General features: G+C 39.2%; 1 protein-coding gene across 2 annotated transcripts in view; it reads right to left on the minus strand.

Annotated features, from left to right (window-relative positions):
• LOC143361311 (furin-like protease 1) overlaps positions 1-12,078 on the minus strand; it is a 318,740-nt gene that overhangs the window by 41,788 nt on the left and 264,874 nt on the right. For both annotated transcript variants that reach the window (XM_076800622.1, XM_076800613.1), the window contains exons 5-8: positions 11,528-11,700; positions 4,018-4,435; positions 2,583-2,700; positions 1,877-1,958 (exon numbers count right to left, since the gene is read on the minus strand). In XM_076800622.1, the coding sequence (XP_076656737.1) occupies positions 1,877-1,958; positions 2,583-2,700; positions 4,018-4,435; positions 11,528-11,700 (791 nt within the window). The remainder of the gene's footprint in view (positions 1-1,876; positions 1,959-2,582; positions 2,701-4,017; positions 4,436-11,527; positions 11,701-12,078) is intronic.

Raw genomic sequence — 12,078 nt, forward strand, 5'->3', positions numbered from 1 at the left:
TTCTGACTGACCTGGTTTAATATTGAATACTAATAAAAGCATCATTCTTTTCACTTTAAAGTGGAATATGTTTTAAATCTTTTACAATGAAACTTTTGTAATAATTTATAAAGGTTAGCCTTGAAACGTTTTTCCATGCTGAGTTGAAACCGATAAAATCTGCTGTACAAGCATAAAATTCACTGTCTAGCGATTAGAGATATTGTCAGTGGGACAGTTAACGTTACAAATGAATTTTCTGATTTAATATGAGGGGATCGCGAACAATGAGATTATGTTTGCGTGATATTGGTCGATAAACTCTGGCTAAAAAAGTCACGCACTCGGGGCACAAGCCACGGAAATATTAAAAAATAAAGTCTCGTTTGTGTAATGACTGCTTGCTAATAGCTGCTTCATGTTAATATGGGTTTTAACCGTGTATTCAAGCATTTTCAAGAATTAATTTCATAGGAATATTGAATGAACTAAATCTCTTTACGAGGTGCAAACAATTAAAAGAGGGATTTATGGGAGGAATAAGTGGGTGAAACATGAAACAGTAAAAAGATTGGAACAATTTAAAAATGTTTTTACATTACTTTAAGCCGATTAAAATGACTAAGAATGTTAATAATATCCTGTTTCGGTCTTGTTTGTTGCAAATGAGATCGACAAATTTTGCATAAAGATTTACACTCTGGTAATCACCGTGTGTTAAGTGTAACAAGAAAAAAGCTTTTTCAGCAAAGTTTTTAGTATGTCCAACATTTGAGTTCGATGACACTTTTTATTTTACAAGGGAGACGCAGACAAAAGTACAAAAAATATGCTTAAATTGCATTACGTACAACGTGTAGACACACGATTACACTGGTTTCTCTGAAAAATTTTGCCAGCAGAGAGCTCGTATTCTAGTAGATGGAAAAAAGTGCGAAAAAGAAGCCTCGAAAACAGAGAAACGCAAAACCGCGTGGACGATTTCCTTTTTTACGGAGAAGAATAAAAATCTCACGCGAATGGAACTATTTGGAAAAAGTTTGAATTAACATCCTCGACTAATATGCTGCAAAGCCCGTTCCTTGGATTTTAGAGTGTGACGGTTTTATGGTGCAGAACTTTGAAGCTCGCGATTCTGTAACAATTATTTCAGAGCATTTTGCAGATCCCTTTGTGTCTTCATTACAGGTGAGGAACTATATTCTGTTGGGAACATGTTCCACGCTCCGCTTTGATAAAACGAAAAGTTTCGACATTAAGTCCGCTGTTCTTTTCGGGTCTCTGCGACAAAAAGCGAAATTCCAGTTTCACTAATCAATTCCGTTTTCCGTAAATGTCACTTTTCTAACGAACACAATGCAATATTCATTATATAAATTTCCAGAGATCTCTACACTTTCATATTTGCCACTATGTTAGATCATCATTCACCATAAAAATATGGAAGAAGGTTAATAATGTAATATACACACTCTAAGCAGAAATAAAAAAAAACAAGAAGGAGAACTATTTACAAAAATGTCGAACTAAATAAGAGAAAGTTAAGAAACGCTTAGATTCTTGATCGGGTTTAGCGAAATAAGAGAGCATTATTTGCTAACATAATATTTTTCTGACAACTCGAGAGTCGTTTACACTTTTTAGTTTCAATGTACGATTTGCTTGTATGAATTATTATTATTATAGCTACTAAAAACTGAATTATGGCCAGGCCAGTAATGAAATGTAACTGTTCCGATTACTCGCGAGGCAGAGAATTTTTATTTCGACTGAGCTTGGAAAAGAAGAAGAAAATTTCACCGGACGCGGAAACGTATGAAAATTTTTCATGTGTGCGCGATCGTAAGCTTTACGGAAACTATTAACCTGCAGCTTAGCCAAGTGACACGGTACTTACCTGCACGTGCTCGAGAAAATTAACACCGCTACACTCCTTGACGTTCAATTCCAGAGTTAACTGGCTCTTTGGTGGTATTGGCCTGCAATATAACACGAATCTGAGGTCAGTCATGAAACTGGGACACTGGATATCTCTCGAATACATTTTTCATCGTTCGATCCACTAATTTCGACACAACGGGTATTCCAGTACCTCGAATGTTCTCGTGTCTGACACCCGAGACTGTCTTTCGCGAGACCTTTGCTAATCGTGGATATTAACTTCCAAATTAGTGACAAGCTTCCGCTTGCATAACGGGTCGCTCAGTTGTGCGTAAAAATTGTATTGTTCCCTTTCTTCGATACGAAGAAAAATATCAATTCAGGGCGGTAAAAATGCTTAAACCATGCAAAACTCCCTACATCATTTTTGTCTTGTCTTCAATAACAACCGAGGTATAATTTGACCCAGTTAGTAATAATAACTAGACTGCGGAGAGTTATGCAATTTTCGATGTTTGTAGGTAAATTTTAGAAAGGCGGAAACAAAATCTAATTTTCAGTGGTAGCGACCTTTGTAGATCTGAAATAAATAAAAATCGTACTAAATTCTGTGGAATTTGCCATAAATGCATAAAAATCCGCAGTCTACTAATAACGTACATCAGTAAATCACATAAGTTCTCTCAGTATATGTTCTTAATTTAATACGAAAACGAATTTACCTGCCCATATGGGGTGCCGAAACTTCACATTTATGTTGTTCCGGTACTGTCCGCCATCTTCGCGCTAAACGCACCATGGCTGCAGCATCCATCAGCCCATAACCAAAGCTGTGACTCACTGGAAAAAATCGAAGGACGTCCACATAATAAAGAAACGAACCGAAGAAATAAAATGAGTATTGTAGAGGACAAGGGATAAAAGGAAGATCAAACTCTGAAAACAGAGGAAACGACCGAGAGTAAAGAAACAGTAGTAAGAGATAAGCTCGAGGAAACAAGTAACCTTTAGCGTAATTGAAGAGGGGGATACCGGAGAAAATCTGTTGGATGCAATTAAAAGACTGCAAATACACGTGTAGAAGCTGGTTCACGGAATCGGAGCAAGTCACACAATCTCTCTTCTGGTTGCAATTCGAAATTGTAAATAAATAGTAGAAGATAATGTCGAATAATTCTACCTTGCCAGAATAAAATCTTTTTCTCACGTACTAATTGAGTAATTTACTTGCAGAACTTTTCAAATGAAAATGTGCATTTATTGCGTTCAATAATCCGCCCCCTTAACACTTTGACTGCCAAACTAGAAACCTCAAAAATACCATAAAATCAAAGTAAGTTATTTAATGAAATAAAAATTGAAAAAATTTTAACGTACGATATTGAGTTGTCCTCCAACTTTTTAGCATTTTACAGATCCTAATAGAATTTGGGACAGTGAATACATTAACGTGAAAATTCATTTTAAAACCTGGACAAATAATTCCGTCACCCACATATGGGTGACATTATAATAAATTAATACTTCGTAAATAATTTATGTAAACAGTAAATGCTCGACTGAAAAATCTTAAACTCGTCGCAGAAATTTCGAAACATTTTTTAATCCTTTTCGTAACACAGTCTAAAAATAATGTCTCCAAAAAATTAACATTTTATACGATACAAGTGTCCCATTCGTGAGAATGATTTAACACTAAACCTACCAAGCGCAAAACAGATAAAAATGAAACGTCTTATAGAAGGGAGAAGATTGAATTTACTTAAATTTTGTACGATTTTCATTATAATACGTGCTTAAATAAAGAAACGAATTCAGTAATTTCCTATGAAAATGTTTTTATAATTTCAATAATTGTGAAATAGAAAACCGGTCATTTTGACCGTGGTAGGTTTAGTGTTAACACTGTGTTTAGGGAGCACTAAAGGTGACTAAATGTGCTACCCACATTTTTAGCAATATTTTAAAAATAATATATACTCTTTTAAAACGATATATTACATCCTTGGAATCTTAATCATTTTAAATTAAAAATATTAGAAGCCGTCATTTTGCCAGGTCCCGGGTGCCGTAAGCCTGGTGTTAAATATAAAAGGGCTCGGATGAATTAATTTAAAAAAAAAAAGAAAAAACTGTGACAGGGTCTTTGGAACTCACCGTTCCTTCCAACGCCGTTGGTGACCCAGTCCGGGGCGGTTAGGTTCGCGGGCTTCGCAGTCCTGACGACAATGTGTTGCATGTCCCTCCAAGTTAGCTCTTTGTTGGCCTCGAGGGCAAGGGCACAGATACCAGCGGCCAAAGGCGCCGATGCGGAGGTTCCGGTGTGACTGCTGGTGCAATGGTTATGCAGGTCGGTGGTCACCACTTGTTTCTCTCCCGCTGAACCGGAACTGTAGGTGGTGGCTAGGGTGGAAGAGCAGGCCTCGCTGTACCATGGCACCTGGCCGTTCTCCGTCGCGCTGCTGATCGACAACGTCCATATGCTGTTCGTGTAGCCGTCGCAGTTACAGTTGTCGTGGTCCTTGCCGCCGTTTCCCGATGCCCACACGAAGATCGATCCCTTACCGTTCCGTCCCTGCCGATCAAAGCGAGCACCATGATCAATCGAATGCCAAGAGAGATCCTTCGATCAACGGGAATTCAGTTTACTGGGTTAACTCGGATCGATGCCGGAATATGTAATTGTTACGGCATCTGGACAGGTCCTCTTCGTCATTGCTGCTTATGGTTAGAGAATATTACAATAGAAGAGTATACAGTCGGTATTTAAATATCTGTGGAATGTACGCAATACTGCAGACACGTAACAGAGAATTAAACTTATCTTTTACTGTGATTAAGTTACGATCAAGCCATGAATGTCGGCTCTTCTTAAACTATTTATTCAATCTGTGTGTTCCCACGAAGAATAACACGTTTACGATCCGTGCGAAATTATAGCATAAGCTCAGATGCTGTTCACTTCCTTCCCTTTAATAAATTGTGGAATATTCATTTTTTGGTGATTTCGAAAGGCGTATAACGAGTATGCAAATATTTCCATGTTTCAATACCACTTGGCCGCGTGATTCATTTAATAACAAGGTAAGGGGAACTGATAAGGGCGTGGTTTATTAGACCCCGTTCGTTTTTTTCAAGTAGAGCAAGTTCGAAATTCAATATACACGGCCGCACCGCGCCGCAACGATTTCGCTGAAGTATTCTCTGGAAATATTAAACTGTTTAGCATACACGGGGTGCTCTACGGGCCATCGCGAGCAGAAAGTCGCTTTATGAATATTTAACGATTAACGTTGTATCAGGTAGCAGTGCTTTAAATACAGAAGTAACAGTAATTATACCGACTAGATGAATTCATACTGTCCGACGAGGGTAGCGACGAGCGGAATTGTCCCGACAAAACGAATTTCTATTAATTTTCAACGCTGACCTCTCTTAAGGTGAGTATTCTCAATTACTCGAATCGATTTCTCACTTATATTTAAAAAAATTAAGTATTCTCTAAGTTATTGCAGGCAATCTAAAAGATTACAAAATTTCTCACTTAACCAGAACTTTCTACGGGAAAGTTAACGGCCATCTTCTTTGATATTTACATCGCATCACGTTTTATTACCTACGTAAATGTACAAAGATAACAGGATACTGTATTACGGAGCAGAAAAGTTTTTTCAGCAAACGAAACTCCACTGGAGTCTTTCCAACTATACCCGGAGCAGTGTACAAACTAAATATTTAGCGAATATATTTAATTTATCAAAATGAAGCAACGGTGGCCAGAAGAAATTTTACTGAGCGAAACTAAAGTTGCGATATAAGCTTCCATAATGTTTTCCCACGGAGTTTACATTCGCTGCAGATAAAACTTATTACTGTTTACCTAATAATATTCAACCCCCGAGCAGCATGAGCGTTTGTCTTGTAAAGTAATAAGAAAATTTGGAACGGAGAAAACGAAGCACAGAAACTTTCAACGGTGGACACACGAATCAATGAATCGCAGAGTCTGTTTAATTCATTCCGTTGCATTCGCTTGAGCAATCTTTTCCCTGTTTAATTTCTCGATACAATTTCAATATTGTAACGCTATACGGTTCTGGTTGAGAAAACAGTGGAACTATTAAATTTTTGGGACCTGGACATAAGTAAGAGTAGGTGTAATTTAAATCAATAGAAGAATTTAAAAATTCTATTGTATCACTTTCAGCCTATAAAATATATTGAAAGAGGAAATAACATTCCATTTCACTTCAATTTCTCGCAATCGGTAGAAAATTTTTATTTTCCATGAAGATCCGCAGTCCGTCGGTAACAGCAGGATAGAATATTAGTAAAAGAAATGAATAGCGTTCGCATTCGTAATGGATCATGCTCATCATCTTCTCCAGGAGTCTGGCTGTCGACATTGTATGGCAGGGGGTTGAATGAGAGTGGTTTGCAGTTTGCAGCGCTTTGAACATTCATGACTCGGATAATCCGGCGTTCGCGAGTGAATTTGAAAATGCCCAGGGCGCCTGCAATTTCAGACGGAAGGAGGTTTCACGCGTAAAAGACCATGGGCAGCCGGTAATTGGCGTGGCACAACGGGCGTTAGCGGTGTCGATAATTACCCGGGCAATCGAAGGCCGATTCTTTTCGCCGGGCGAAAATAGTCGTTGCCGGGGACAACCATAATTCGGTTACACCGCAGCGGCGGCGGTGGCGGCGGGAACAGAGCGGAAGTCTCTTCAGCCGCGGATCCGGCTTAACAGACTCCCGAGGCTCGAGGTCAGTCCTCAGAAAGTTTCTAATTGGCTGCTTTTAGACGAACTGTCCCCGCGACACCGCACCCGCACGCATTACCATTTTCACCTTAGCCTACCAGCCGCGGACCGGGGGTAGCCGTAAGTCATATGCAAATTCCGAAAAGGTACTTTCGCCGCGGGAACTCGTTAAAACACTGCCGCCGGAAAATAGAATTCACCGAACTAGAATTTCCGAAGCTCCGCGGGCCATTCGCGGAAAGTAACTCGCGAGCAATTAGCCCGCGCCATTCGACCCGTATGCAGCCCGGCGATTAAGTAATCAGAATTTCTTTCTCGATCCTGCGAGACTCTGCAAGAAATATTCGCTTTCTCGTTTTCACGCTTAATCTACGGGCTGTTTCACCTAACTCGAGCATCTATAATATCTCGCCTGTATTTTATGATAGAAAAAAAATTTCAGACGACAAGGTCACAATATTACAGGTCGTTGGATTCGTCTTCACCTCGGCTATCATACAGCGATAATAAAAATATACAATTCCATTTAAAAACACTTCGATCACCTCGAAATCTCAAAAAATATAACCTTGAACAAATTTTTTTGCCTATCATAATATTTACCCCTCCGAACCAACTAATGTTTTCCTCTGGAATTTTTTTCTATCATAAAAAACAAGCGAGATATTTTAGATGCTCGAGATAAGTATTTTAATTTTAACACTAGAAGTTCCGGATGAGTCAATATGACTTGCTTCCAATTTTTTCGCAATCTTCTCTATCGAAATAGATATTTAAACAAAACTGGTGCCAAATCGAAATACACGCAATTTTGTTGTTATTAGAAGGCAATGTATGCCAGTTGTATCTAGTGCTTGGTAATTCTAGCGTTAAAAATATGGCGGAGAGCTGCCGAATTTGAATGAGTGCACAGTGATTTGATTACTCTTGCTGGACAAAATTATCTTTTCACTGTTTTCAGCTAATTCAGGGTTTTAAGTGTTAGAACTCGAACCAGCATTATAGTTTATAATTTTCATTTAAATTCGTTAATATCAATTTCTTAATCGTCTGTTGTCTCATAAATTGCATAAAATCGACGACTCTAAATGGACATACCTCCTCAAATTGATTCTCAAAACGCGACATTTACAGGTACTCTTGCATTACCACAAATTGTATATCTCCAGCGAATATAGAATCTGTTAGACACGGCTTACGGAGCACAAAGAGAAAAACTGATCTAGCCGGAAACCTTCGTAAGCCAGTGTATCTTGTAGGTGTTTCCATTCGCAAGTTCCACCGAGTACAAAGCTGGCGAGGCGAAGGGATATATATTGCACACCGAAGGGCAGCTACAGCCGGCGAAAAAATACAACGCTAGAGGGCGGTGTAACCGGCACGGCGCGGCGGTGAGTCCGATCCAGATCTCCCTAAGCTCTGAATCAATAGAAAAAAGATTCCTAGAAAAGCCGGGTAAAAATATGGCCGGCGTGCAACCGTATCTGTCGAACGGGCAAAGATATCCCCGCAGAGGGCTGGAAACGAACGAACGAACGTGCGCGAGCAAGCGTTGCCGGAGCCCCAATTCACAGTCGTCGGACGGACAATGGGGGAAGAAAACGATTGTTCTCGCGAGGCATCGGCCTGTCCCGGTGTCTCGATACGTTTCGTGTTCATTAACGGCAGCGCGCGTCCATTTAACTCGCTGTTAAGGGCTCCCCTATCTGCGCCCCAACGATCGGTTTCTTGGTCTGGTTCGATGGAACGTCGCCGATGACGTCGTCTCGCCGTGTCTCAGCGCCGAGATAAAGAGGCCTGTCGTCTGCCGAACGCAATCGAAGAGGATCGGTTCCCAGCCGACTGCTAGACGTACCCGTCGGGATAACAATGAGCCCGCTACGTCGTCGTACCCGCCAAGAGCCCGAGACTCGCTTTCAGGTGATACATTTCTGGGAATTTCATTCCAGGGAAAACGGCTCCTCCGATCCTATCGCTACGGTCAGACGCGAGTGTATTCTCTCATGTTTTTTCGCTACCCATGCGAGTACAGATCGGGTAACGAATTTTTCCTGTACCGCGGGGAAACTTGAAGAGATAATGCGCGGCGAAACGTCATTCGCCGGTGCCATGGCCGGGGGGATGACAAGGTGGGACTGAAACCGAATAAGGAAATTGCGACGACACTAGTTTCGTTCCGTGGATGATTGGTTTGTGTTGCCGGTTTCGGAGACGCGCGAAAGCGACTCTCCGGATGCGTCTGAAGAGAGAAAAAGCGTTTCAAATATTATACTAGATTAGTCTGCAGAAAGCGCGTCCAAAATGAACTTCGAAGAAGCAATTCTCCGTCAAAAGTACAGTATACTTTATCCATTTATTTATTTATAAAGATTGCATTAACAACAAGGTCATTAGCGACCACTTATGCCGTAAAAATGAGTACAATTAATGTAGGCTTAGTAATTGGTATCCCCACAATAATTGGGTCCCTAGTCTGTAGGACTAAAATTTTACTACTGGGAAAAATTGATTAATATAATTCTTAAATATTAAATTGTAAATAGTTTTATTAATAAATTTTAATATAGATTTCGCATTCTACTTTTTGTATCAAATAATTTTAAGTACGGAAAATTAACTTTAAAAAATGAATAATACTTTCTGATAATGCAATCTACAAATACTAGGAAATAAAGTAATATAGTATTTTAAATAGAGACTGGAACATTGGAAAATGAAATACTTTTATTTCAACAATCCGTTGGACAATATAAAATATTTGTATAACTTCGTATATAAAATATGATACTTGTTTTGTAGTAGTCTGACGATAGCGAGATTGAAAAACTTTGTTTTCGCAAAAATTAACATTTTGTGACAGTCGACGGCTTGCTTCCGTTTTTTTTTTTAATTCTTTTTATTCTGGACAGATTAAGAATCTTTTATCGTTTTTCGGTTTCATGCAACTACAGCGGCAGCTATTGTCCGCGGACAAACATTTTTTCCAGTGTGCTAATAAAACTACTTTAATTCTGGATGAAATCGATATTGTCACTGGAAACGATACTGTATACTCTTTAAATACATTGTTATGTATTGACAAGATTGGAATTTACAGGTTTAGTAGATTTCTTTGAAAAAATTCCAAAAAATTTCTGCGCTGATACAAATCAAATCACTCGATTTCAATATTGCCGAAATAGGATTTCTGAATGACACTTTGCGGAAACAATTCTGGTAAAACAATCGGGTGAACTTTTGGTGTCGAAAAAATATTTTCGAATATTTGTCACATAACTGTTCGAACAAATGGTCTGTTCGTAACTCGTTTATTTCACTGAGTGAAATGACAATAAACAAATAAAATTGTTGATACTTTCTCAGCTTCTATGCATGCTGAACAATACAATAATTATTGAAATCTGTAATGTTGATAAAAACTTATTAATTCTACAAAATGAGAAAATTCTAAACATCTAATATTTTGTACAACTACCTATTCTTTCTATATAACTAAATATTTTTGTTAAAAAGTAGGGAGTCTAAGTGAGTCTTAGTGAGTCTAAGCTTTTGACACGCACTGCAGCAGAACAATTATTGAAATCTATAATATGTAGAATGAAATTTCTTCTACAGCATAGCTGTGGAAACACTCGGTTCTTTTTTAACGTGTTTGTTTTAAAGGAGAGTAACATGGCGATGCGAAAAAAAAACAGAATGAATTTGTCCGGTTGTGAGGTGGATTACGCAACGCAATGATATCGAGCGGTGCGCTGCACAGGGTGTTCCGGAAATTGTTGCAACTGAAACACGAGTAATCCCTTGTGCGAAAGGTGGAAAATATATTTTTGCGTTACTAGACAAATAAACCTTCTTAAAGTTATAAATGCTTCGCTCGCATATTCAAAGCTTCGGATACAAGAAGCTTCGGTAAATTTTCTTTTTCTAATCAATTAACTAGAACCTCGAATAAAATTCATTTGGATTTACATAAATATATTAACAGCATACTATCCTACATAATATCCTGAAACATTAATATTTCTCGATATACAAAAGGAAAAAGGAAGATTTTGGAATTAAAAATTGTCGACTTAACGGATCCTCAGCTGACAATGAAGAACTGCGCAGTGCTGCGCAGATAGTTAAGGTAGCAGTGACAGGTGATCGAAGAAGGCGCAGCCGAGCCTATCATAAATGGAAGTAGGCTACAGCTGGGGTGCACGGTGCCTCATTGTGCACAAGTGTGCAGATTACTCTTATCGCCGGGAAGCTTGACAGCAATGGTTCCTCAGAAGTTGCATCCACGGGCGGGACTTTTAATTAGACGCGTACCGGCCGTGTCAACAATAGGTTATTGTCCTGCCGCGACAAAAAGGAAGAGAAATCTCGGAATTTCTGATTGAAAGGAACCAATTTAACCGTTTCAGGAAAAACCCCCGAGAATGTGCAATCTCGGTGCGAGACACAATGGATTTATTAACATTTTTTCGTCGGGCGTACCGGTGAAAAATTCCTAGTCAAAACAGCCCGCCGAAAAAGTGTTCAAGTATCGAAAAATTAAAACTGAAAACGTGCCTCTAGTTCTCATAATCGATTGCAAATATTGATATGCATGTATTAGTTCAAGAGTTAGTAATGTTGACAGCAGTGGTTCTCACATTTTTTTTTGGCGGCGAACTGAAATCATTACACAAAATTTCACGACACTCTTATTATTATTATTTTGTTTTATTTTGCTTCTTACGGTTGGTAAAGATTTTATGAGACTTTTACGTATAAACAATTTAACATTTCGTTGCATGTTTCGCTTCATTTTGGCACGTGGAATTATTACTTTCTGGTTGCACGACGTGGCAGACTGAAAATTTGTGGACAAACAATATGTATAAAATGGAGGAATTTATCAGAATTTGTTTGCGAACCTTCGTGATTCCTTCGATGAACGCTCTGGTGGCAAGTTCGCCGGGGCCGTCAACTGTTTTCCCATCATCGTCCGGCCCCCAGGAGGCACTGTAAATGTCGATGTGCTGAGGATTTAAACTGAGAGATCTGGCCTCGACGGAGTCGGTCACGTCCCCGTCTAACATCCTCACCCCTGAAGACATATAAACAAAACACAATTAATAATTTCCATTCACAGCCTTCAGACACAGACTTAAGTCTCTGACTAAACTTGTCACATTTTTTGCTCTGTACTATCGATATTATGAATTCTGACACCAGAAACGTGCTTCAAGTTTTTCGCTTCATTTCGCAGAGAATCAAGACAAAATATAGCTCAAGTTGTAGCCGGAGATATTTTCTAGCGCGCGCTGCTCTCGATTTCATCCAGAAAACTCATCCGATGGCAGAAAAAGGCTCGGATTCCACGACAAGCGCATCGTCAATTTTTGGCCTACTTCTAACGCTTATATTACCAAATATCTGCATAATCTCGGCAGCTCCTGACCAGCGCGCGCTAGATTGAACCTTC

This window comes from Halictus rubicundus, chromosome 1 (genome assembly GCF_050948215.1).
Source record: "Halictus rubicundus isolate RS-2024b chromosome 1, iyHalRubi1_principal, whole genome shotgun sequence".
Classification (NCBI taxonomy): Eukaryota; Metazoa; Arthropoda; class Insecta; order Hymenoptera; family Halictidae; genus Halictus; species Halictus rubicundus.